Below are 26,156 nucleotides of genomic sequence, written 5' to 3'. Positions count from 1 at the left end.
CTGGTGCACAGAAAATTTGCACTTAGAAAATCTGGCTTGAAAATCTAAAGACATCTAAACTTGGTCAATTAGATGTTCAGATATCTAGAACCACCATTTGCTTTTTGAAATGTAGTAAAAATATCTTATGCAAGTATTAGACTGAGTATGGGGACATCCAGTCTAAGCAAGTGCGGTTCAGTTACACTGATTTGAGTGTAGAATGGGAACCTCTTTGACAAAATGGCTGTAATCTACTTGGGATTTCGATGTGAGCCTGAAGTTGTTTCTGGGGGTTGTTCTGAGAAAGTAAAAAGTTTAGTCCCAGGTTAATCCTCAGACATACTACAATTAAAGTTGTCTTTCACTAACTAAGCTAAAAAGAGAAGGAACTGAGTAAACAGAATAACCAACATGACAGAAATATCAGATGAGGACAAGGGATGTAAATCTTGATGTGACAATACAGGACAAAATAAAGAGGAGGAGGAAATGACCTTCATTGTTTAGAAATATTGAATTAGAGAATGTGAAAAAGAATAAAAAGAAGTCCCACGAGTGATATTTTCATTTCTTAAAATGGAGATATTTATTTGTTAAGTAAGTCCAAATTATAAATAGCATAACATTTACCTTTGAAAAGTTCCATCAAAGTTAAACAAAACAATGAGCTTGTCCCTTCTGATCATGCTCATTAAGACTCTTCAGCTATGAAAAAAGGCATGAACTACTATAAAACTGTGATTTGTTTCTGTCCGCTAGCATGAATATTATAAATAAGATTTCCTTATAAAAATCACATGAGATGCTTGTGGTATATTTTGTAAAATGTGACTAGAAAAAGACAACAAGGTACTGTTAATAAATAATACATTCAATAACAAAGCAATCTTTGCTATTGAGAGACATCTACACATATCGGGGTACAGACACTATGAAACCACCTGAAAAAAGAGACATTCTTCAAAGGAGCACTGCACACTACTTGAAAATGAACATATTCTATTGACATAATAGAAAATACATTATTGCCAGGCAAAGAAATTCAACCCCTTAGTCCTTGTAACAGTGTTAGCCATCAGCAAACATTTGCTACATTGGAGAGAATTAGATTGAAAACCTAATCACAAGACTCTAAACAGCAACACACTTTGTGATGTTTAAAACACTCAACACAAGTACCTTTGCCCCGAGCGTGCCAAAATGATGGTGATTCAAAGAGATGTTTACCCAAGTGCTCGCATCATTTTGACACACCACTCAGCCTGTAAAGCTTACATACATATTAAATGATACAATAAATGTTACATGTCAGTCACTGGAGGTAAAACAAATCCATGAAATTACACAGCCTCAGAGGCATAATGGTTTGCTTATCCACTTTAAAACCATCTCAAGACATTGAACTACCACATCACCATCACATTTTTCAATAAAGTGGGTAAGATAAGAAGGAATGCAAATCAAAATACTAGCATAACCCAAAGGCAAAAATCACCAGCTAACACTGAAGTCCCACACCACATTGCTCCTTTAGAAGTGATGTCATCAATAGCTGATGCCAGTCTTGTGCGAGAGAACAAAATCTGCAGTTATGCCCAGTTCCTAAAAGACTGGAGACACCTTGTTTGTCCTCCCTGTGCTCCTGTACACCGGCATTACTATAATTGCCACAGACTGATCCCAAGTCAACTTGTGCCAACCAAACACTGAGTTCCTGCTAAACATGTGTGTGTGGTGTTTCAAATTAAGCTCTGTTTCACCACTGATTCAAGTGTCACATACTTGAGCAGTCCACCAGAAGGAAGGCTAGCCCTGGGCAAACAAGCCTCCCCTCATAACCAGCCTTGCAAGTAGGGTCAGATGTTACCAGGGAGGATACATATGTTAGCAGGAGGTCTGAGATGTACGGATGGTGTAACAGAGAAAGTGAGAGCAGGGACCTTGCAGCTACATGGGGAGGCAAGCAGAAGCCTATCAAGCTATGCTTTCTCCGCTGCTCTCATTCAAACAACCTACTTTGTTCCCAAAGCAAAACACCAGAGGCTCCCTAGGCCCCAGAGGCTGCAGCAGGCACCCTAAGCCCCTGTGACCAGGCAAGTATTTCAAGACTGCAATAAACCACTGTCACTTACTTCTTGGTCTGGCAGCAGATGTTAGAACTCTGCAGGCAGGAGACACGTGACATGGCATCATTAGTGAGCCCCACTGATGTCCCAGCCAATGCATCCCTGCCAGCCCAAGCCTGAGAGGTGTGATCTGATGGAAGTGCAGATACTCCCTTACAATGCTAACAGGAAGCATATCTGACCTTAGGAAGAGAGATACTCCTCTTGTGAGTTTGTTTATTACCATTGTAATGGTAAAGCTTACATTACCAGAATCTGAGTCTGGTCATGAAAAAGGAGATAGAGCAAAGAGAATACAGTTGTCTATAAATTTCTAGAAATATCTTCTTTCCATTCACACATTTCTTTTCAGTGTTTTCACAACACAGAGCTCATACTAATAATCCACCTCGTGGACACAACATTAAAAGAAAAACACATGCAGTCTTTTACATTCAGCATCCACATGCTACATTTCACAGTTCATTATCAAAGTCAATGTACCACTCTAGAAAAATACCACAGCGAGGCACCTTTAATTTCCTTCATATCTTTGTTTGTTTGCTTTTCCCTTGAGCTTTCAGAAATAGCCAGATGGAACCAGCACTGGCACAGGTTAAAGCAAGGTATGTTGTATAAATAGGAAACATAATATCTAATAAGTCCTGAAAGTTACACGTGAAGGCATATTTTCTGTGTCACCTTGAACTGCCAGAGCTGTAAATGACTCTACAATATTTCATTTGCTAACTCAGATACCCAAGTTTGTCCTTGAATACATTTTTTTAAAATGTAGATTTCTAAATGAGGAGACGTATCTACCCTATGCTTGAGTGCAAAATAAGAGCTCACAGCAAACGTTTGAAATTTGCACATTCAAACTTCTTGACCTCAACCTGTAAGGGGCTAGAGCATGGCATGTAAATGCTTTGCACCATCTTCCCTTCTACAACAAAGGAAGAAGGGTAGTAATTTGGTTACCACAGCAGTTGCACATGAAGTTTCTTCTGTTGTTAAAAGAAGCCCAGACACTTGCTGGCTTGTCCCTCAGCATGCTCAGGAGGCTGCAGCTCAGGTCCCAGGGCAGGATGAGGATTTTCTTGGCCAAGGGCTGGTCCCCAACACCTGGCGCTGGAAATGAGCTGCTCATACCAGCCATCAGCCCCTAGCACTACCTCAACCTCTGCACAACACAAGGTGCAGCCCCAGCAGCACTCTTGAGCTTTGCCCAAAGCCCTAGAAGTTTACAAGCCAGGAGTCAGCCCCCCAGCACAGCTGTTAAAGTCAATCACTCAAGAAAAGTGCTAAACCCCCTTCATTTAAAATGCAGAGTACTAGTAACTCTGGAGAGGAACAGAAATCTTACAAAGTGCAATTCCTGTACATTACACTCAGAAATAACTTACATATTGGACACACAGAAAGCATAGGCTAATTCCCAAGTGAAAAAAAATATGCAAGTGCTCTCTCAGATGATAGATGTGCATTCTTCTTATTTAGAGATATGACATTACATTGTGTGTTTGATACACATTTCTCATGAGAATCTGCAAGACAGTCAGAGTTGAACAAACAAAAAACAAACAAAAATGTCAATGAATACATGTACCAAAACCACAGAGAAGTAGACATGCTAATTTCAGTTGTTTACGTCCTTTTCTAATCTAGTAACTGTTGTGAGACATACAATGAAAATAAAAAACATTTTCATATCTCAGTAGTGACAGGCCAATATTATGAAGGTTTATTAAAGAATCCTTTTGTATTGAGGTTGAAATTTGGAAATGAGTTTGCATTTTACTGATGCCAGATTTTACTATGGGTGCACAAAGATTAATGCAAAAATTCAAGATCTGACTGCAGGCAATTTAAGCTGAAACCTGGACACTTACAGGCAGACTGAAATAAATAAATAAGAAAGACAACTTCTTCCCTGCAAAACTTATCAGAAAATAAAAACTGTATTGGAATAGCAGAAGGAAAAAGATCATATCATTGCATCATCAAAGTCTAAAAAAATTATTTGACAATGAGTGGAAATATCAGTAGCCTTCAGATCCACCACAGACTATAAATTACCAGAGGATATCTAATTCTCAGATACAGTCACTCAATGGTGAGGTTTCACATTGAAGCAAAACCCTTTTTTCATTTTCATCCAGCTCACACAACATACTTGGCAGACTGAGCAACACACGCATCACTTCTATGCAACTTACAGAAATGGTTTCTCATATAGGACATGACTAAGGTTATAATTTGATTTCAGACTGTGATACCTTAGTGCAGCAGATGTTTGAAATGCAGTAAGATATTTGCCTTACAACAACAATCAAGGAATAGTAGAAAACACTCATGGTCTGCATTTGTAGGGGGGAGGAAAAAAAAGCAAAAAACAGTAGCTTACAGAATAGGTACCTTTAACTAAGCAGCATAACCTGGCACCACTTTAAAACAGCTTTATTTAAAATTTTCATAGGATGAATTCCCTCAGGTTTGAGAACAGACAGATGATTAAAATCTATGCAATTCTATTGATTTGATTGGAGTTGGAGTGGTAGAAGAGAGTGGAGAATTTGGCTTATAAATTAGGGTCTGGGCAGAGAGAAGAAAACCTGTTTTTCTCATTAAAATTCATGAGTTTTTCACTTTCTTACAAGCTATGCATTATCTGAAGGTAATGTCGTTCTTGCACCTACTAACCATGAGGGTGGATTTTAACCTGGAAGCATAAATTCAGTCAAAGAAAAATCACTGTTTGCTTGCTTGCTTTAGCGTTCAAAAAAGATAAATCTTACTATTTTATAAAATATGTTTTTGGTGTTTTGTTTTGTTTTGTGTTTTTTTTTTTTTTTTTTTTTTTTTTTTTTTTTTTCACATTACTTTCAGAATGTAAGTTAACTAACTCTTAGAACATCTCTTAGTGAGCTAAATGTAATCACCATTCACCTGAGAGAGCAGCCACAGCAGGAAGAAAGATATCAACCACTCAGAGAAGTGCCACCAGAAATAAGAAAGACTCTGGTTTACTTTCTAGTTAATACAGTAATTAATACTAGAAAGACATGAAATACTGCATACAAGCTTAGTCACACTCAACATTAATAAACCTAAAATGTTCTGTTTCTGTGTTGTGTTTTTAGATTTAGTGCCTAGAGGAAAGTTCACTGCAGTCAATAAACAGAGCAGAGGAAATCTGAAACAACTTGTGGACTTAGCAGGTTTCCTCCCCAGTACCACAAGAACTGAGAAAATGAAAAGCGAGTGAATAAAGTCATAATATCTGTTAATAAGATTGGGTCTCAATTCATCAAAGATATTGACATATAAGCTTGTATCTCCTCTTCACCACAGAGACTGCTTTCTTTCTTTTTTATCTCGGTTCTGATCTTCATCTAGTTCTTTAGACACCACTACTAAATGGCAGCACATAAACAGTAACAGACTTCAGAAGACCTGAACCACTCTCCTGAGTTGTTTTCTCTTTTTTTTTCTTGACTCGAGTAGCAAAGCTGGAAGTGCTGAATAGCTTGAAAACCACTTGGTCAGTTACTAATGTGTTATAGCAAAAAAAAAAAAATTTAAGGGCTGGGGGGGGGGGGAGGCTTTTTCATATACAAATGGGTGATTTTTTTTTTTTTCAATAAATTATTTAAAAGTAATTCTTAAATATACTCAGTAGTGTTTGAGTTATAAACTTCAGTCTATTATCTATTTGTTTTATATTTGTATAACTGTGTGCCTATATATTATTTGGATAGTTTACAAACACCTCTAAAAAGGATAAATAAGAGTTTTGATTGATGTTTCAGTCTGTTTTTAATGCAAGGTGAAGAGCATGAACAAAGCAAAAGTCTCCTATTTCTGCTTGCACAGGGAAGAACTTGCTTATGGGTTAGTAATTTCAAGAGCACTGAATGCTGACCTAATTCAATATTGGCTCAATGGAGATTTCATTATTCATATAAATAAAAACACAGTGTTTTTTGGAAGTCCTTGCCCTATGCATCATCAGATGTTCACCTTTCATTGTCCCCTTCACATATATAAGTCTCATACTCAGATAAAACGGCTTTAATATACTGATAGTGCAACAGTATGACCACAGAAGACTCATTTTAAGTCACTTCAATGTTCATTTCAGTTTCCAGCACATTCAAAGCCCAGTCCTTTAAAGCTGATCAACATGTGATCTTCAGGATTGAAGTCCATACTTGAGAAGCCCTCACATAACCGACAAAAGCCACTCAGGATAGAGGAGATGCTGAGCAGGCAGAGCTGCAACTAACATCTTTTCTTTCCTGCCAGTGCCACACACTCCATACCGCCTGCTGAAACTCTGCAACTCAAGAGGCAGCACTCAACATGCATGTTTGCAGGAGCCCTGCCAGACTACTCCAAAACAGCTTTCTCCTATAAAGTAGACATCTTCTGTAAGATTTGCTGAGCATACTAAATGCTATGAATATTTAAAAGGAAAACCTGCACTCTTGAAAAAAAAAAAAAGAAAAAAAAAAAGGAGCATTTATTTTCAATGTAGGGATAAATAAAGCATTCAAGCATTTTCTACAAATATATATATAAATATATACGTATGCAGAGAAGAAAAAGAAATGGGCTTATAGCACTCTTGCAGCATGGTGAGATCCTGGTCTTGAGATCTCCAAGCCTCAAACCTGGGTCTCAGTCCTCCAGATAACGTTTTTACAATCAAAATCTCCGTTCCTCTGTGCATCTGCTTTTAGTGAAAATGTTTCCTTTACTACAAAGGTAATCAAACAAAAACAAAGCTTCTCATGGAATATGTAGATTTCCTAGCTTCCTGTTAAGAATTTAGTCTAAAATACATTATGCCTTCATAATTGCCCCTTCCAATAAGCAGAAAATGAGGCAACTCATCTTTGCTATGGGCCCCATCTGAGCAAAACAATTAATTGAATGTACAATTAGAAATCACCATGAACTATTCAAAAGGTACTTTCATGTTTTATTGAACAGAGGCTTATTCATAAACCCAGAAAACAATTATTTGTGGTGATGCTTTCTTAAGCTGCTTTGGATTCACTCACAATAGTTTTATCTAGTCTGAAAGAAACTTGAAAGGTGAAGACACCAAACAACACAGCAAATTCTAGGTGGTTTGTGTGCTACTGTTTAATTTTCCTTAGAGGAACCAAAATAGGATAAATGTTCATCTCAACAAAATGCTGACGGACTCAACAGCAGCAGGGTGTACCTGGGGATTATGTTAAAGAACTTTTGAGATTTGCAAGGGATCAAAAGTGTTTCGGGGTGAGAAGCAGGCTGGTTTCCAGATGGATCCTTTCCAGCAAGCCCAGCACTTCTGGCTGTGAAGAAGGAGAATGCTAACCTTGCAGTCCTCTAGGACCTGCTCTGCAATAGCACTTGCTGAATCGCACCCACAGCAGAACCAAATGGAGTCGCTCCAGTAACTGCCCAGCACCAGCTGCAAGCAGCAGTCCATGCTGTCCTGACCATGCCTGCTGACTCACACAGGCGAGGACTACTTGCTGAACACTGCCAGTGCTGAACTCAACACTCAGCTGAACTCCTCAGACCAGGCTGGTCTCATCCATGCAGGCTGTGGGGAACGGGTCTCAGATGCCCAACAAAGCCACAGCAATATATGCTTATAAGCAAACTGTGTGGCACTGGCAAAAAAAAAAAAAAAATCCTTATGTCTTGCCTTTCACCACTTAGCCTTACAAACACAGCTGGGGCGTTTTCACAATCCTATGGAGACTCAATAAATACAGCCCATGTTCAGAAAAAGCACGAATCACCACCTGGAGGTGCCCATCTCTCTCCTGACTGCAGAGAACCCACATAACCGTTTTCAATTAAGAACACTTTTTTTTTTTTTTTTTGGAACCTCTTTTCACAGCTGAAAAGACAGAGTGAGATTCATTTTTAAGTCTATACATTAAGCTAAAGAGGCTGAATACACTAGGGCTCAACCTGCTGTAATAAAAAATGAAGGAAATGAATAATCAGGGAGGAATAAGTAACTGTTTAACTTCTCATTGCTGCCAAGGAAATATCAGCTAGGGAGAATAGGTTATGCCTCCTATTGGGTATTTATATTTCCTTTAGAAAAATTAGTTTGCTGATATTTAACAAACAGGCCACTAGGTCTAATTGTTCTGTTTGAAAACTACTAAACAGTCAAACATACAATAAATTCCAAATGACAAATTCTGGGAATTCAAGGAGCAGAAGTTATTCTACAATTGGTAAGAAAAACACAGCCTTCTTCAATCCTCTGTTTGTTCTCCAGTGATAGAATTATCATTACCTAATAGAAGTCATATTTTCAACTTGCAGCTAACTCTTATTGGATATACCAATCGCTTTTGAAGAACACATGGTTCAAAATGATGAAGTATATTAGCTAACTTCATGGCTGATTTTTTTAATCACACTTCTAAGCCCAGTGAGGATGGCCAGTAGAAAGGAGATGGCAAAGAGGTCCTTTAGGATGACCTGGGGCATAAATACAAGCCAAGATGATCCCAGATGGAGGTCTGAAGGGAACACATGATATTCGATGCAGATCCCATTACAGAGGTCACAGCACACCAGTGCAGCCACAGCCACCTGAACATCCCCTAAATAGCCACAGAGCAGGGGACCAGGCATTTCAGAACAAGGTTTGATGTTTTTTTTTTAGTAAGAAACATAATCTAACAGAAATCTCACCATATCCTTTCAAGAAGGAAATGGTGACTCAGGATAATAGTCCATTATACTTTTGTTTCTAGGGGAATGGAAGGAGAGATGGATTCTTTGCCATCATACTTCCATTGTATTTCCTTTTCTGTTTAATAATTTTCCCTATCTCATAGCAATAGCTGCAATCGCATTTTGCTTTGCTGCCTTCCTGCAGAAAACCTTAGGTAGGTCATAGGCAGTCCATTTTTCAAAGTCATTAACAAAACAAAATGTTCTAAAGTTGCTTAGAACTGGGGATCTTTATCAAAAATTGCTACAGTCCAATTTGTTACACCAATGATGTGATCTTCATTTTTTCCATCCTCATCCAGCTCTTCAGGAACTGCTTATCCTTTGTATAACCTGGACTTGTTCCAATACTTACTAATCTATCAGGCTAAAGAAGAAATCCAAAGCAGGCAGCAGATGATGAGATAGCATTCACCTCCTTCACTGTCCTCTTTTCTAGATCAAAAGTTTCCTCATGCCTATTCTCATTGTTAATTAGGGGATAGAGTGAGCCAGATATTAAGCCAGTTCCATGAATATGTATGGAGGATTTTATGCAACTACCACAGTACAGAAATTCAGTTTAAAATAGCATATTCTTTGCTTAGCTTCAGTTTCCACAAAGATGCAAACTCAGCAGTGAATATTACAACAGATGACGGGAAATGGCCTCAAGTTGCACTAGGGGAGGTTTAGGTCAGATATTAAGAGAAATTTCTCTTTCTCAAAGGGTTGTATGGCACTGCAACAGGCTGCCCAGGGAAGTGGTTACCATCCCTGGAGGTCTTCAAGAAACGTGTAGATATAGAACTTAGTAGAGTGGTTTAGTGGTGGGCTTTAGTACTTGGTTAAAGGTTGGGCTAGGTATCTTAAGAGGTCTTTTCCAGCCTGAATGATTTTATGATTCTATGACACCACTCCGATGTCACAAGTGAAACAAACAGTGAAAGTGTTTGAGTCAAAAAAAAAAAAAAAAAAAAAAAAAAGCTATATTCTAGAGAAGTTAAGCTGTAACAAAGGCTTGGACCTTTGGCTTCTGTAATTGTTTCACCCCAAACTTGATAATTTTCATATCAGCAAAAATACAGAAATACAGCATTCACAAAGAAGAGTTTTTTAAATTTTAGAAAGGTCTGTGTGAAATTTATAAAAATTTTTATTCTCATGAGCACATATAATCATTTTTTATGATTTTAGTCTGCTGGATTATCTGTTTTAGAGTGAGCTTCAAAATATTCATAATAAACAGAAAGGAGGAGTTTTACATAGCTTTAGAACAAGTTTGTACATTGGCCTTATTTTACTCAAAAACACACAAGTACCCAAAAAGATTGTGCCTAGAGTGATTTCAGTGCCAAATATCCCCCATGCACAGTTCTTGTAAAGGGTTTTAATTCACTAATCTTACAAATAATTGGCAGTATTTCCTATGCAGAGCAATGATTCCAACATTTCTGTATCTTGGCACCTCTATGATAAAATTAATAACTAAGAACCTTAGCAAATTGTTTGGCAAGCCCAAACTAGTTTTTATCGAAGATGAACTGCAGTAGCTTTTAACCTGGCACAGACTTGTGCAGCTCTAGCTGCACAAGTTTCCAGAGAAACTCAGCAGCTAGCAGTAGAAATAAAGGCGATAGAGCGGGGAATTTCACCAATAAAATTAAGATTTCAATTCACTTAAAGGAAAATTCACTTGAAGGCAAGGCTGGATGGGGCCTTGGCCAACCTGATCTAGTGGGTGGAATCCCTCCCTGTCTATGGCAGGGGCAATGGAGTTAGATGATCTTTAAGGTCCCTTCCTACCCAAGCCATTCTATGATTCTATGAAAATATAGCAACACAAGACTTAAGGGCACTATTATCAGTGGGCTGAAATCAACCAATAGGAAAATTCCAGAATTATGTAATTACTCTGTCCAAAGTTTGCTATAATTGTGAGATGCTGATTTCTCTTGGTTAATGCCTATATTAGCCTCCTGGGTATGACTGCACCTGTGCTTGAACAGTAGTCTTATTCTGTGGTGTAGCCTTCCTCCCAAAATGGGATACTTTTTCTATCCCTTACATGTAATTCTACATTTCATATCCTATACACATGACCCACTTCCCCTAGATCTAAACCAGGTAAGTCTCACCCTAAGCAACAGAAAGGGTGCAGTGCATTAACTCCGAGATTTTTGTCAGGCAGCTGCCACTTTCACATTCCCAGATGCTTTTTCATTTTCTCTGTGACTGCTCTTGCCACAAAATACTTACAGTACCCTCCTGTATCCCATTTTTACTTGTAGGTTAAAAGTCTACTTGCTGGCCAGTGTCTGCATGGATTGACAAATCAACCAAGCAGGTATTTTTTGAGTTCACACTGTAGACTTGCTCTCAAAAGGGACACTTATTTTTGATTCTCTTCTTTCCTAAGTTGACAGTCTTCTGAAATTTACAGAAAAATATTGATCCTTGAAGCCTTTACTTCCCTGATAAATAAGGTTGTCATTTGAAGATGCAGTTATATTCACTATAGGTAAATGCAAATACAGAGAGAATTATTGATTTCTTCAACACCAGCCTCACTTATCACACACCGTTTGGGTCTCTTCTGTCCCCATGATTTTTTTAAACCTATCATCTTGCAGACCTCAGTATTGCAGACATCAAAAGAGACTCACAAAGACCACAGGCTACAGGTTCAGTCTGCTTCAGTCTTACAGAGACAGGGAATGAAACAGCCCCAGATACCCAAGGCACTGGTTGCACATAAACAAGACATGTTATGAAATACTGCACTGAGTATGAAGTCATTCCTGTGAAAACCCTCACTTTCTCTTCTTCTACTACTCAGATTATTTTCCCAGAACAAGGGAAAAAAGATTTCCAAAGTGAAAAAAGATTTCCAAAGTGCTGGATAACCATCAGAGGGGTTCAAAACTGAATTCCCAAGCACTGGTACAAATGCCAAATGGTGACCAGCAGAGAGGCAGTTCTCACTACTCTCCTCATTCCCCTGCAAACCCAAGGGAACATTGTCATCCTTCTTAAGTGCCATCTTAAAACACCACGTTTTGACAGTTGTTTTCACAGATAACATCTTTAAAGCACCAGGAAGTGCAAAGCTTGATACATCTAATAAAAACCATATAGGCACCTGTTCTTCAAGAAAGGCAGCTCAGTAAAAATTTGCCAGTAAAGAAAATATTTTGCTTTCAAATCCTTCCTTGCTGAGTATCCACATTATAGACAAGACAAACATAACCCAAGTGAATGAATTATAAAATGATGTGCTATTGGTCTGTTAATTGTACTTTTAAACAAGCATAAGCAAAAGTGGACTGTAATAAAATGGGTTATAGAAGCACATTCAGATTTTATCAGAACAATCTCTAAAGCAGCATTTAATCCAAATCTCCACTTCACAGTTTAGAACTGCACTGTAATCCTGAGGAACAATGCCCATTTTATGCTTGGAATATTCACATTTAGAAAGATTTTATTCTGAAACACATTTAAAAAGCAAAACAGTAATTTTTTTGTTTGTTTCAGTGTCCTACATAAATAGTCAAATTATTCATATTTAAAGAAGAGCCAAGTTTTTTTCTTTTTTTTTTTTCTTTTTTTTGTTTTGTTTTTTAATTATATCTATATAACTTGCAGCTGGTAGTCTACAAAGAGAGAGGTTGCTAACATATGATAGGACACATCCCCCAGAACACTAGCATTTTGGAGCTAAAACAGGTAGCAGAGGAAATTGTTGTGGAAACCTGATGACAGTTTTGTTGTTTCAACACTTTGACTAGAATTTCAGCTACTAATGATAGAAGTACAAGAAAGAGAACATTAGTTTGGATTTTAAAGTTAATGGTGATAACATCTTGCAGCTGAAATCGCACTGTGGACTGAGCTGGTTTTCTCTTCTTGTCCTACAGTGCTAAACCAAAGCAAACAAGCCAAAAGATTTCTCATTTATATGGCAATAGGATCATCTGCTGTCCAAGTAATACCCAAAAATAAAACAGTCCTTTAGGCACTGCACTGACCGGAGCAGCCGGAGTGGAATGTGCACACTTATGTAACTCACTGATTGCAAGGAGAAAGGCAGCATTACGTAAGTGCCTGCCTTTTCCTTGCTTTTTTTTTTGTTTGTTTGTTTTTGTTTTTTGTTTGTTTGTTTGTTTGTTTCTTGCTGGCTATGTATTTTTTTAGTGCTCCCAAAGGCTGTTTTATTTTTCAGACTCTCTTTAACAAGAGACAATCTTGCAAGAAAAGTACAAGTCTTTAAGGCTAATGTTACAATCCAAACAGAAGAGCTAGTTGCACAAAGAGAAAGGATTTTCAAAGTTTCAGCTCATTTTAAATGACACATTCATTTCTGCAGTTTTTCTGCTTCAAGCACATGGAGAACCTCATTCTGCATTCCACTAAAGACCTCAAATCCCCTTGATAGTCAGTGAACATCTGGAGTCCAAATGAACACAGAATTAATCCCAAAGGCTGGACAGCAAAACAGGCCAGGAACAATCCCTGCTACAAAAGTCACTGTGGAAATCTTGCAGCAGGTCAACTGAAATCTTGTTGCACTTCACTTCTGCTTTTGTAACACAAGTTTTATTTTCAAACCAATTTCCCTTAGCCAGCTCTTGCCCATAGCATAGCATTAGCATAGTTGAAAGTGCAATGACCTAAACTATCCTGATAAAGCCTACAACAGGGAGATACATCCATTCTCAGTAGCAGGGCATTCCCAGGACATTCTTCTACCAGATTCTTGACACCCTTCACTCTCCCAAGTTTTTGGAGCAGTTGATGGTACTCAGCTCCTCTGGCTTTCACACCTTTCCCCTTTCTTCCATTGGAAAACAGAAAAATGGAAAAAGAAAGAAACAAAGAATTTTGACAACACACACACTTTCCTCTATAGCCACCCCTGCCCCCCACCCCACTCCACACACACAGAGGAAAATAAAGAGAAAAAAGGGAGGTTGTATGAGGAGCCAATCTGGAATGAAATGGATTTTTGTACAGACAGTCATATTTGGCACTGTCAGCAAAAGCTTGTGGGTGGCCCTGTTTCTCTCTGAGCCTTAATGCCCTTTTTGCACTGGTCATTTAAAAATATCACCCAGAAAGTTCAGCTGTGTCGCTCATGACATTATTTTCACAATACTGCTGAATGGACTTGATGGAGAGATTTGTTTCCCCCCACCCCAGTTCCATAAAACACTATACATTAAGGACGTACTCCATTTGGCCTTCAAGTAGCATTTGTACGGTCCATGCAGATCCGTGATTATTTTCCCTTTAAAAAGAATCAACAGAAAAACAGAACTCTCTGTTGGAGAGCATGGAAATTAAAAACTATTGGATCTTCCAAACTGACTGCTACAATCCTTAGGCAGAAGACGTGACTAAAGGGTCCTCACATTGTTCTAGCTGCATTCTCAGTACACCACTTTTATGAAGGAACCAGAGCTGTAGAAATTCCTCCGGCATGGCATGAAATCCAGAATCAGGCAAGACATTGTCATAGTAATGATGGCTAATAAACTTCCCGTGCAGGTCCACTGAGAATGGCCAGAAGCCATAAATTGTTACTTCTTCACACAGACCAAGGGCAGCACTGACTAGGAAAAGTCCTGTGGAAAGACGTTTGGCATGGATACCTTTGCTCTTCCAGAACTTGCCAATGTCACGCAGGAAATTGGGGTTGGCAAAAAGCACTGCCTGCTTGGCACCGAAGTCCTCCAGGGTGTAGTAGACACGTAGGGAGGGTCCTGTCCCTGTCTTCATCGAGAAGGCTGGCATGTAGATGTAGCTGTGATTATACACCTTCACGCTGTCCACAAATGCTTTTCGAGACCAAAGCAGATTCTGGAACCTGTAAAACAAGAGAGAAAAGCATGTTGATAACACAAAACATTTTCTGCTTGTTTCAAAATCCAGCTATGAGCTGCTCTTCATACACAGATTTTTAGCTCATTGCACATCTTTCCTGAACCCAGGGAAAGTCCTGACAAAATTCAGTAATTTGTTTAGTCCAAAACCAGTATTTTATCAAGAATATAATCTTTCCTTGCCATATACTTCTGGACATGCCAAGATGCACAAGACATCTGGCAGGAAACTGTAGGCTGTGCACACACACCAAGGCCTTCACTGATGTTTGACATTAAATAAGCCACCTTCAGTAAAATATTAAAGTACCCTGAATAAGCACCATTGGAAGTAACTGACAGAATTGTCACCAGAGTGACAGATAAAATACAATACCTAAAGCACAAACTTGTTAAGTAACCAGAGCATTTGCTGTTCTGAGGTGTGGGCTACACTGGAGAATACCTCTGTATGGGAAATTCACTATGATTCACCCCTGATTACCTGTTTCCTCTCCAGAATCCACGTACTCTTCAAAGCACCAGTAGGTCATGATACACGGGCTTGAATAGGATGCCAGATGACCACAACAAGCACCAGATAAAATTACAGCTGAATGCAATTGCCAACTAAAAATACAGCTTCCACAGCATAGAAATGTCTCATGAACACGTCAAGTTCTTAGAAGTCTTTGCTCTGGCAGCAAACTCAAAATATTCATAGGAAGTGAAAAAGGTTTTGTTGACATTTTCAAAGTGCAATATTTGGTCTCCAGATTTGCCCCAAGTTCCTTCAGGTAGAATTAAAGTAGAGATGTTCTGAAGCAAACCCTCTGAGATCTGCATGGATCTTCATTACTAAGTGTTCTTCTCTATAGACCAGCTCCTACTGCACGGAGCAGATAACTTAACAAAACCCCTTCAAAGAAATTGATTCAACCTGAACATACAAAGCAAATAATACTAATAAATATTAGTTATTACTAATAAATATTAATAATAATAACAATAATAAAAATAATAATTTCATAACATTGAATTTGGCATTCTTTTCTGTAGAAAGAGATAAGATAAGTAGAAGGCCAGCCAAGACCTAAGTGCCCTAGCAAAAATTCATTATCTGGCTCTGCCTTCTTGTATGGGCCCTCACAGACCTTTAAGTAAGCATTCCCCCAAACAGCTTTACCATTCTCTGTTCCCAGAACACCCTGTCAGATCATCAGGTCTAGGAGTTGGGCCAATCCTAGCAAAGCTGTTCCATTTTCATCAGGACACACAGTCACCGAAGGGGAAAATAATCTCTAGCTTAATATTTTCAATATTCACTTATACACTCAGACCCTGTCCTTATAACTCTCTAGTTGTTTATAAAAGGTAGAATAGGGTCTGTAGCAGGTTTTAGGAGTATCACTCTCCATGATGCAGGGAGCCCACTGGGTGGTGGGAGATGCAGGTTCAAACTTCCTTTCACAACACAGGGAACCTGAGCACACAACTCCCACTGTCTTGGAGCAATGGGGTCCTTTCTCCTTGGTGCAGGGGAAAAGAGACAGCCCCTCCGCCAGTCCTGGAAGTCGGGTTTAATCATGTCCTTTTCCACTTACAGCTGGTTAACAATTTTCACTTCAGATGGCAAATAGATATGGTTATTCTACAGCTGCATTATTCAGCAAATTTACTATTCACAGAAAAGCACTGTTCAGCTCAAAGATGAATACATTAAAAATGCTCAGATACAGTCATAGAAAGACAGGGCTGTCTCTGAATATTCATTTGCCGTCATTGCCACAACACATTTACATTTATTCTACATGAATTTCCCAATATGCCTTAGAAGTAACAAGAAGTGAATGGCACTGCTATGATAATGGTGCATAGGGGGGAACTTCACGCAGGAGGGATGGCATTTGTCGCAAAATTGCAGGCTGTCCTTCAGGAACACTGCTTCCTGGAAAACCGTGCCTTTTGCAAGTGATCTAGATTGCCCCGTTGCCAGGCGTCATGCCCAGTTCAACAGATGGACATTATACGGGTGGCCAGGAGCCCATGCAGAAGCATAAAACATGCTGATTATGGCTTGTCTGATAGCCTAAAACAGCCAAAAAGCTGCTGCCCATCTTGCACTCCTCATGAGGGGAGGTATCAGAAGCAAGTGATATTTTCTGTTCCCTGTTTGTAAAAATAGGAGCTCTGTCCAGCTTTCTGACTTTTCACAGGCTGCTTAGAAACTGAGAAATCTAGGAACAAATGCTACACATTGAGAAGTTTTTAAGATACTGTACTTGAAGCTCAAGCATATTTTCCTTTAATAACCAATGCAGACAGGGAGTCCTGCAGGCAATCCCATTCCAGCAGTGGCTTTTGGGGCACAATACCACATCCTTCTCAGCAGACAGTGAAGACAGAGAGACCAGGAGGGCTTTTCCTCTGCATCTGATCAGCTCTGAGGCGTATGCGTGAATGTGATGATATGGTTTCTTCCTGCTTGACCTGGCATGAATGCTGCCATCCTGGTACAGTCCTTGCATCCGGATGGGCACACAGACACCCTCCCTTGTGCCAATACTTTTGCCTGGCCTTCTTTGAGTAAGGAGCCACCGGTTCCTAGTTAAGTGTTTCATAGAATCACAGGTGGGTTGAGGTTGGAAAGGGCCTGTGGAGGCCATCTGGTCCAACCCCTGCTCAAGCTAGGCCACCCAAAGCAGGCTGCCCAGGACCACGTCCAGGTGGCTTTTGGAGATCTCCAGGAAGGAAGGCTCCACAGCCTCTCTGGGCAGCCTGTGCCTGTGCTCCCTCACCCAGACAGCACAGAAGGGCTGCCTGGTGTTTAGGTGGAACCTCCTGTGTTCCAGTTTGTGCCCATTGCCTCTTGTCCTGGCGGTGGGCACCACTGAGAAAAGCTTGGTTCCATCTTCACTGCATCCTCCCTTCAGGTATTTATGCACATTGATAAGAACCCTCTGAGCCTCCTCTTCTCCAGATTGAATAGTCCCAGCTCTCTCAGCCTCTTCTCATAGGAGAGGTCCTCCAGTCTCTTCATTGCCTTGGTGCTTCTCTGTTCAACTTCCAGTCCATATCTGCTTACCTCTATCTTACATGTTTTGAACATTCAGTATTCTCAGTGGCAGCTGTGCAGTTCCTCTGCATTCATGGGTCTTCAGAATAAACCTGTCAAATGATCCAGCTCCTTGTGCAAGAGTGCATCCCAGACGACAACTTGGCTGTGACCAAGAAGCAGTGAAACTGCTTTCAAAGTCATCCTCTGACCTTCTGCAGTCAAGCTCCTACAAACTCATGGCAGGTTGCCAGCATTTAGATAATACTGGAGCTGGAATCTCCTGAGCCCTGAGCAGCACCTGAAGAAGACAAGAGCTGTTCGGAAATTTGCAGTAATGTGTCCCGGCAGCTTGACGGCAGCCCAGAGAGGCGACAATGACTGTGAACAGTGGTGAAAGCAGATCACAGCTTGCTCAGCCTGGGCGCTTCCCTTCCACTACATGCAGTAATGGCCAGCAAGCACATGAAAGCCTCAGTAACACATTTTCGCTGTCAGGTCCATATGACAGATCAACTTAAAAAGCACAACTTGCAAAAGGCACATGTAGGCACAGCTGCATAGATATAAGAAAAACAAATTCCTTTATACGAGCTGTAAGGTTCCCTCAGATGTGGTTAGCTTTTTCAGAGAGAACAATGCATCCAAGAGAAAACTGCCAGAGACAGTGCATTCTTAAGACAGTACAATCAAAGACTTAAGAGCATTAACTGTTTTGTTTTGTTTTGTTCTTAGTCTGTTTTTAATGTTCTTATTGATGTCCTCTAGAAGATATTTGGGACATGACTGCTCTCTGGTACTAAGACATGACTTCCATAACCACAAAGAACTTGCTGCAGTGATATTGAGCTAACCTACTTGCAGCTAATAACGGCAGCATTTTCTCGCATCTCAGTTTCTTTTTCATCTCCCCTGAGAGCCGCTGTCTCATGCCTATGATGATATCTCAGTCACTTACTGTGTTGGCATCTGCAAAGTCACAAGTTCAGCATTCTGGATTAATTGCAAGTTGACTTACAAAAAAAAAAAAAAAAAAAAAAAAAAAAAAAAAAAAGAGCTATGAAGGGAGCAGCAGCTCAAACACCAAAGAAATAGTGTATTATTTTAGAATTAAGATAAATAGAACTCAGGGGAATTGAGCATAAGGCCCATAAAGACTTGTGTATTTATCCCTATGTCAAAGGATAACCTTACAGATATTATTTAGATAATTTGATGTCAGCATTAGCCAGGAATGATTAAGCAATTTGCTGCAGCTGTTGGAATATGCTTACAGCTGGTGTCACGAGTCAGCTTGCAAGCACACATCTGAACCCATACTGCTGTGACACGAGAGTTTACTGCACTCAGTTCTGAGTGCTTTTGTGCTTTCAAATAGTGGTGCCCCTTTTAATGCCCTACACATTCATTCATATCATGCACTTCTTGATTATTCACCCCTTCAGGGCTCTTGTAGCCAATGTTACTGAACCATGGATTGTGCCTGAATTAACAGCACACTGGTTTCCATGCACCCATTCTCCGCATAGGCACTTTTGGCATGCATTACATGCAAGGTAGACTATTTTACTTGTCCACACAGGAAGACAGAAAAAAACACTTTAAGTACCATTAACTCACCCTATTTCTCATTTTATCCCAAATTCCCCAACTACACAAACCCTTGTTTACTTAGCCTAGGGAAAGCTACATTACTTAAGATTCAGTATAATCCCATTAAAGTCAGTGGCAAAACCAGCTCCAATCTCAGTGGTAGTACGCTCAGAGCTTCAAATAAAACAACAACAAAATCAGGCATGCAATGCACTTGAGAGTGGTTAGGAATTGTATGAAGTAACAAGATCAATCATAAAGACTGATCATTAAATCAATAAAATCAGAGATGCCAAATATTCTTCATCAATACAGGAGCTTTTATTCTGGTGGTAGATCCCTATACTTTGCCTAATTTCATTTCAAATGGCCTCTGCACAAGGAGCTCTCCCCTGTTCTCACTGTGGGTCCCTCCACAAGCAGCATGGTCACCCAGCTGAGAACTGACCACACTGCTGGGGTGATGCTATTCCCATCTTTTCCTTTCCCTTTGCTCTCCTCCCTCCCACACCTGATTGCCCTTTACAGACCCAAAGGCAGAAAATCTTCCACTCAGACTCTCAGTGAAGATGCTCCTTCCTCCCAGAACTCATGTTACTTCAGCCTTTATACACAGCTTGCCAAGACTCCATGTTGCCTCCTCTTTCATATGGACAGAGGCTTCCAACATTGACAAACCTGTGCTATGCTCTCATCTCCGCTCCCAAAGATTAAAATCAAACAAATTAGCTTGATTCTCCTTCTGCAGACCTTTTCAATGGCTTTTTTCCAGGTCGGGGATTACGTTCACTCCCACCATCAGCTCCAAAATCCCCAAAGCAAGGAGACACGCTCTTTCAACATTGATTGCAGAATATATTTTTCTCAGACAGGCTGTTTTTTAACGACTTGCTGTCCTTACCAGATGACCTTCAGAATAATCTGATGCACACCAAGTCCAGTTAGACATTGCAGATGTAGACTCTAATCCCTTTGAAGATGCAAGCTCATAGGACTGGATTCTGTATTAATTAAAGTTGTGGTATTTTTTTCCTAAACCTCCACCAATTACTGCTTTTACACAGTCATGCTGAGAATACTATATATACTGCCAAGGGAAAGCTGACTCTATTTTTCAATGAACATGGAGCTATCCTATACACCAAAGCAATGAAACATTAAAATCAGTGTTCACTGGTATTTTGGGACTGTGTGTGATCCTCATTCTGCCAACTCAAATTAGAATGTGCTTTTAATAGCTACTCTTTCCAAAACCAGTAGAGCTAAACATCAATCCATTCTGTTGCCTGACAGTTTGAATCTTAGCTTTCAAAAGATGAGCTGTTCATCTTAGTTTGACTCTTTGAAGATTGCGGCTGCTATAATCACACAGAAGTGGAAGTAATATAAAAGGATAGGCAGAACAGCATGACTGTAAACTACTTGCATTGTAGAAATGAAATTGCTCCCTAGTATTTCTAAATCTTCTGAATATTTCACAGCACTTACAACTGAAATTCTGGAGAATGAGAAAACCAATGAAATGAGAACCAAAGAAATCAACCAGAAAAAAAGTTATAGAACTAAGCCTGATATTTTAGCATTCAGTTTTACTGGATTGCATGCCAGAGTGAGCCACTGAGAAGAAACGTAATCAGATCACACATTTTCTCAGGTTTTAAAGGAAAACAGAATTCTAACAGAACATGAATCCTATAGCAACGCCATTTCTGCTATCCTTCCCTTAAGTTCTAGAATAATAAATTTGGCCTGATCACTTTTGTTTCCTCTTTATATAGCTCCAGACATCTTAGGATTACAACATAAAAATATTGAAAATACAGTCTTCGGAAAATTTACTCTTTATTAACATGCAGTCTCTCAAACAGTCCACTCTGTCTATGGAGAGCAACCAAACAGGAAAAGAACAGTGCAGTATCCCCTGTACTTTTAGGTCTCTAACCCCAGTGCTGTCCAGACTTGAGTCTCAAGAGATCACTGCCTGCTATAGCATTGCAGCAAATACAAAGTTAGTAACATTAAGCTTTCCTGTCTGTTCATTCTGGCCTTAAATGCTTTATAACCCAAATATAAAACATATATTTTTACGTCTATGTTTACAGTGATGTAAGACTAATTCATAAGTGAAGACACTTTCTGGCAGGTATACTTGATTGTTTACTAAGCCTTCAACATCATGACCTCCTTAGCATATTAATAATTTTTGTATGTCAGTGAAGCTGACATTCAGCTATATCTTCTCTTCAACCCCTTATAGCTCTTTCCAAAGAAATTTGAATATAGAAAACCAACAATATTTGAATTAAAATGTTTCTTCTTAAAATGCCCTGTGCAACAAAAAGTGCAGATTGAAGAGAAATTATTTTAAGAAGTAAATGCTTTGATAGGCATTAGGACACAATTGTAGCTAGGATAGTTGGGGTTTTTGTTTGTTTGTGTGTGGGGTTTGTTTTGTTTTGTTTTTACGAATATGATCACCTAAGAAATGTTTTGTAAACTACAGTATATGGATCACTGGTGGTCCCTGAGGTCATGTCACATTGCCTGCAGCTGGAGTGAAGATCTGTATTAAAGAATGTTGTCAACTAAAAGTCTGATAATTAGTTGCTCATAGGCCACAAGAATATGGGATGAATCTACAATATTTTAAACAGGGTAAAATAAATTTACAAAACTATAAAACCTGCAAAAATAGTTCCTTTACTAGCTGCTTCCCCTAAGCAACTTCACCTGTTCTGGCATCCCTGGGACAATAAGCATTGCTACTGAGCAGAGAACTAGCAGTCAACTGAATACAAGCAGTAGAGGTGAGAAATTGCTCTGGAGCAGTTAGGTTAGTGGAGGCCAGACACAAAGCAAAAAAGATGGAAAAAGAGTGAAACACACATTGACAATCCAATGGACAACAAAACCCCTTCCAGATCTTGGCACAAGAGTCCATGCCATCATTGAAATCTCTAGAAATGAGCCAGGAGAATTCAAGCCAGTCCAAGGACTGCAGGTGCCACTAGACTTTGAAGGCACCAGCTTCAGTGAGTGAGCTTTAAAAATGTCCCTTCTGAAGAAAAAAAATACTTCACTTTCATTTAATGTCAATTTACAGCAATATTTCTCCACAATTCCGGTGCTGTTCAATTCTGCCTAGAAACATTGGCAGATGTTTCTCAAGGCTTTCAACAGATGTTTGAAATGTGTTGATTTGCTGCACCCTAGATCTTTGAAAGCACCTCTCCTTTACTCTGCAACTCATACATGAACACCTGGGAAAGACTAAGAATATGACAAGTAAATTTGAACTCTGTCCACATCCAAGCATTTTCAGCTCCGAAGATTTTCTGATACAGGTGTAGTTTATCTGTGTAGTAAGCCCAGTGAATCTTAATTCCAAGTACTTGCCTAATATTTTCTTCTCTTCATCCTTGTAACCAATTATTTTACCAGTACATTCTTTCTTACAACATGATTGCCTTGATTCCTTTGTCAAAAGCCTTTTGAAAATCTAAATAGACTTTTCTACTGGCTATAGACAATCCTTATCCACATACTTGGTGATCTATTCAAGAACTCTAAAAGTTTTACATGCTAAAATTTCCCTTGGAGTCAACAATGCTGACTCTCCACAAGAGCATGTATATTTATCCATATGTTCACTAATAATATCTTAAAATACAGTCTGTACCAATTGGGTTGGTACAAATATCGGTCTTACAGACCTATTTGAACTATTTTTAAACATCAGTGTTCCTTTGATACCTACTTATCTTCAAGTACCAAGGCAGTTTTAAGTGAGGAAACACACACTACTGTTCCTTCAATACTCATGGGTGAGTCCAGTCCTGCTGTTTACTTTCACGTAATTAGAAGCATAGAAGCATTGAATCACAGAATTATTAAGGTTAGAAAAGACTTCCAGGATCATCTGGTCCAACCATCCCCCCACCACCAATAGCACCCACTATACCATGTCCCTATGTGCCACGTCCAACCTTTCCTTGAATACCCCCAGGGACAGTGACTCCACCGCCTCCCTGGCAACCTGCCCCAGTGCCTGACTGTTCTTTCTGAGAAGAAATGTCTCCTACACCTCCCCTGGTACAACTTGAGGCCATTCCCTCTAGTCCTATCACTAATTACCTGTGAGAAGAGGCCAACCCCCAGCTCCCTCTCAGGTAGTTGTAGAGAGCAATAAGGTCTCCCCTGAGCCTCCTCTTCTCCAGACTAAACAACCCCCATTCCCTCAGCCGGTCCTCACAGGACTTGTGCTCCAGGCCCTTCACCAGCTTTGTAGCCCTTCTCTGGACATGTTCAAGGGCCTCAATGTCCTTGTACTGAGGGGCCCAAAGCTGAACACAGTACTCGAGATGTGGTCTCACCAAAGCAGAGCACAGCGGGACGATCAACTCCCTGGTTCTGCTGGCTACACTATTCCTGATACAAGCCAGAAAGCTGTTGGCCTTCTTGGCCACCTAGGCACAGTGCAATGCAAACTGCCTTTCTGCAATGGATGTGTCTTCTCTAAGCAGTTCTTCTTTACCTGATCATCAATTGACCATACACATATTATGGCAGGTGGGGATGGGGTTGTTGGGTTTTGTAGTTTTTTTTTTTTGCTTTTCTGGCTCATGCTGTTGCTGCAAGGAGGATTTTGCATTAGATTTTAACTCCTCTAGTCAGTTACTTTTGAAAAGTTTTTCTGCCTGCCACACACATACATATATGTATATTTAATATTTAATCAGCCATATTATAATAATTTCCATTTCCTTTGTTTGGAAACAACTTCAGCTTTTGGTAGGATGTTTCTGTGTTTCCAGTAATCTCCTTTTTTTTTTTTTTTTTTTTTTTTTTCTCCCCACTTAGTGATGTCAACTTTATTTTACCTTTTCTTAAGGCTTGACAGATCCTAGCACTGTCCTTCCAGTATGGGATATGTTAAAGAGTCCACTATTTTGAGTAATCATCCAGATATATTTTCTAAGATGCATGGTGTTTAATGCCAAGAATGCTGCTTAAATTCCTTCTCAACATGATTAAACTGACAAGGTTTCTCCTTGTCTGGTAGTACAGCCTGTACTCAATTTAAATTGCAATAACTAGAACAGTCTCAAAAAGAAGCACAGTACACATAGCTGAAATATGCTAGAGCTTTTGCTAATCTCTTCAACTGTTCTGATATTTTTGAAAGTGCTAGAATTCCTTCATCTTCTTCTCCTCATTAACTTAATTCAAAGGATATACAGTGCAAAAGAAGTAAAAAATCAAATAATAAATTAAAAAATTAACTTTTTTTTTTTTCCTTTAAGGTAGCAGGAAATTAATTTTGTTTGCTAGGAGAAGAGTAATACTTTTGAAAGGCAGTTCTTGTCCTTGACTACTTTACAGCCCTCTCTGCATTTGTGGAGGAGAGTGTTTTGTTTTCAAATGTCAGAGAAGGATCAGTGGCATCCAGACTGCATTATATAGGAGCAGCTTTGTAAATGCAGTCCATGTTCTTCCTGTGTCACATATCTGTAAGTGTTACGTCTCTTATATTTCATAATACACTAATACAGATGTTGTCCTACCTTCTCATATTCTTAACTACCAGACAAGAAAACCTTGCATACCCTTTTCCTGATGGTTAGGACTACCTCCTACCAGATAAGAGACTGGAAAGGAAACCGAACTTGGACCTAACACAACTTCAGTGACTGGGGTGACTATTTTCCTCTCACTTAAAATACATCTGCCTTGGGCAGTTTTCTGAACCAAGCTCTATGTCATTCAGCTGAAACTGCTCAGCCTGATTTTGTAAATTGCTTGGGGACAACTTAAACTATACTATCGGGAAGTTTTAGGCAGTAAAAAATACATCCAGCTCTAGTTTCATTTCTTTGTTTGACTGAGGTCTTCGCACCAATTCCCTTCAAGGATGTATCAAAATATTACTACAACAGGAGCTAGATTGAAGTGACACTGTATGGGTTTTAGAGGAGATGGTAAGTACCTTCCCAACAAGTGCTGTATGTGAAACAACAATCGAGCTGTAAACTCCTTTTTTTGTACTCCATTGAGCTTACCTGCCTCCCTGAAACCTAAAGAACATCAGCTGTTACAGGCGTTCACGTTCAAATGATTAAGGAAAACAAGTTCAGCCTTCTACAGAATTAAGGAGATTTCTTTCAGATTCAGGCAGCACAAAAAATAAGCTCCTTTTCTTTAATGCTCAGAGCAATTAATATTGAATTACAATAGAAATTCTATCCAAGGACTTCTGACAATCACATTAATACTAAATGACTTCCACATGCTTTATGCGATTACAAAAAACACCAAAGATGTGAACATAGATTGAGCCATTATTTTAAATCATTAGTGAATAATCAAACAGGAACAAAAGCTATCCATTAGCGGTTTGTCTCCCTGAAGCATCAGTAACACATTACCTGAAAAACCCTTAGACTTGAACTGGGCAACCAGGCCAAAGGGTATATTGGAGTGAGGAGGAAGGAATGGCTAGGGATCCACAGCACAAAGCAGTGACATGAAAACAGGATGTCTTAAGGGCATCCATTTGATAAGGTCAAAGCACTTTTCAGATAAGGCCCTACTGTAGGTTTGAAGGCAGTTGTAAATGTCAGATCTGCCAGTGGCTCTGAAGAACCTGAGCTTAGTCATGAATCACATGGGACAAAAGAAAGTCATGTCCATAAATCCTACCTTGAGGAATGGTGCAGAAATGGTTACATTCCCCAACGGTTTTCATTTAGCCATCAGTTGCTCTGGCTGCTATACCTTCACATCCCTAGCAGCTCAGTAAGATATTCCTAAAGCAGC

General features: G+C 39.5%; 1 protein-coding gene across 2 annotated transcripts in view; it reads right to left on the bottom strand.

Moving 5' to 3' along the window:
• Positions 1-4,910: 4,910 nt before the first annotated feature.
• Positions 4,911-26,156, bottom strand: part of ST8SIA1 (ST8 alpha-N-acetyl-neuraminide alpha-2,8-sialyltransferase 1) — a 144,392-nt gene continuing 123,146 nt past the window's right edge. For both annotated transcript variants that reach the window (XM_084529112.1, XM_084529113.1), the window contains exon 5: positions 4,911-14,697. In XM_084529112.1, coding sequence (XP_084385238.1) covers positions 14,211-14,697 — 487 coding nt within the window. In that variant the 3' untranslated portion in view covers positions 4,911-14,210. The remainder of the gene's footprint in view (positions 14,698-26,156) is intronic.

This window comes from Aythya ferina (assembly GCF_964211825.1).
Source record: "Aythya ferina genome assembly, chromosome: 1".
Lineage (NCBI taxonomy): Eukaryota > Metazoa > Chordata > Aves > Anseriformes > Anatidae > Aythya > Aythya ferina.
The sequence above is the reverse complement of the archived record's forward strand: the minus strand, read 5'-3'. Positions and strand labels throughout refer to the sequence as shown.